The sequence below is a fragment of the Pterocles gutturalis genome, unplaced genomic scaffold (assembly GCF_000699245.1).
Source record: "Pterocles gutturalis isolate BGI_N339 unplaced genomic scaffold, ASM69924v1 scaffold23914, whole genome shotgun sequence".
NCBI lineage: Eukaryota > Metazoa > Chordata > Aves > Pterocliformes > Pteroclidae > Pterocles > Pterocles gutturalis.
The window spans coordinates 104,173-105,132 of record NW_010136536.1 but is presented as its reverse complement, the minus strand read 5'-3'; the positions used below and the strand labels follow the sequence as shown (position 1 = coordinate 105,132).

The window sequence follows — 960 nt, the reverse complement described above, 5'->3', positions numbered from 1 at the left end:
ATGTGTCTTTAAAACTGCACTATTAATGTTGTGGTAAAGCAGATAAGATTTTTCTATTTTAAATATGGTATTTTTTAATTTTTGGTGAAATTCTATTTTTATATTTTAATGAAAATTAGAATCAAACCCCATTGTCCCTTTTGACTTTTATTTTTGTTAATAAGAAAATTTCATAGTGTGTTTTATTAAAAATGAAATATAATTATATTCTGGCATGCTTTGCTTTGTGATATGAGCACAAAGATGTATCTAAAACATTCTTAAAAGTCAGGTGTATTATTTAATGGAAGTTCATGTCTCTCCTTTTAGAACAGATGAGGAACATTAATATGTTAATCTCTAAAATAACCTGCTTATAACTTATACAATAGCATAATTGCAGGTTCTTGCTAAAGTATTTCACTGTAACAAGCAGTAAAGGGCAGCACTCAGCGCAAGCCTCAAAGCACACAAAGGTGTGTGACGACTGAAGAAACTCTCAAACCATCATGACATGGCAACATTTCCATGTCATTGTCTGCTATGTTATAAAGAGCCGATTCAATTCAACAGAGGAATAATACTTGCAGGTCCAGTGAAAGTGTAACTAATACAGACTCTGCTGAGGAGTTACCATGCATTACTAATGAGAGACGTGCAGCCAGAAAGTTGTACACTACGCTTGCAAAGTTCCTGAAGCTGTGTGTAGCCACCACGCTTGGTGTCTCCTTTTCTTTTCCTTTTTTGCATTGCATTATTCTAAACAATGCATCCAACTATCTAACTTTCAAAGGATTTAAGCACACTGTAGAAATACATAGTTCTAAGATGCCATCGTAATCAAAGCCATTAATTTAGATAAATTTCCTACTACTACATTATACTGAAATGAACATTGTGGGAAAGCTCGATTTAATGATACCGTGGAGTATATTCTTGCTTCATTCACTGCTGTCCTCTTTGCAAGGTAAGAACTTTATT

At 33.4% G+C, this 960-nt stretch overlaps 1 protein-coding gene across 1 annotated transcript in view; it reads left to right on the top strand.

The window, feature by feature from the left end:
• The first annotated feature begins 894 nt into the window (after nt 1–894).
• The window catches only part of OTOGL (otogelin-like), a 97,277-nt gene continuing 97,211 nt past the window's right edge, over nt 895–960 (top strand). The window contains exon 1 of the mRNA XM_010082351.1: nt 895–946. Within this exon, the coding sequence (XP_010080653.1) occupies nt 895–946 (52 nt within the window). The remainder of the gene's footprint in view (nt 947–960) is intronic.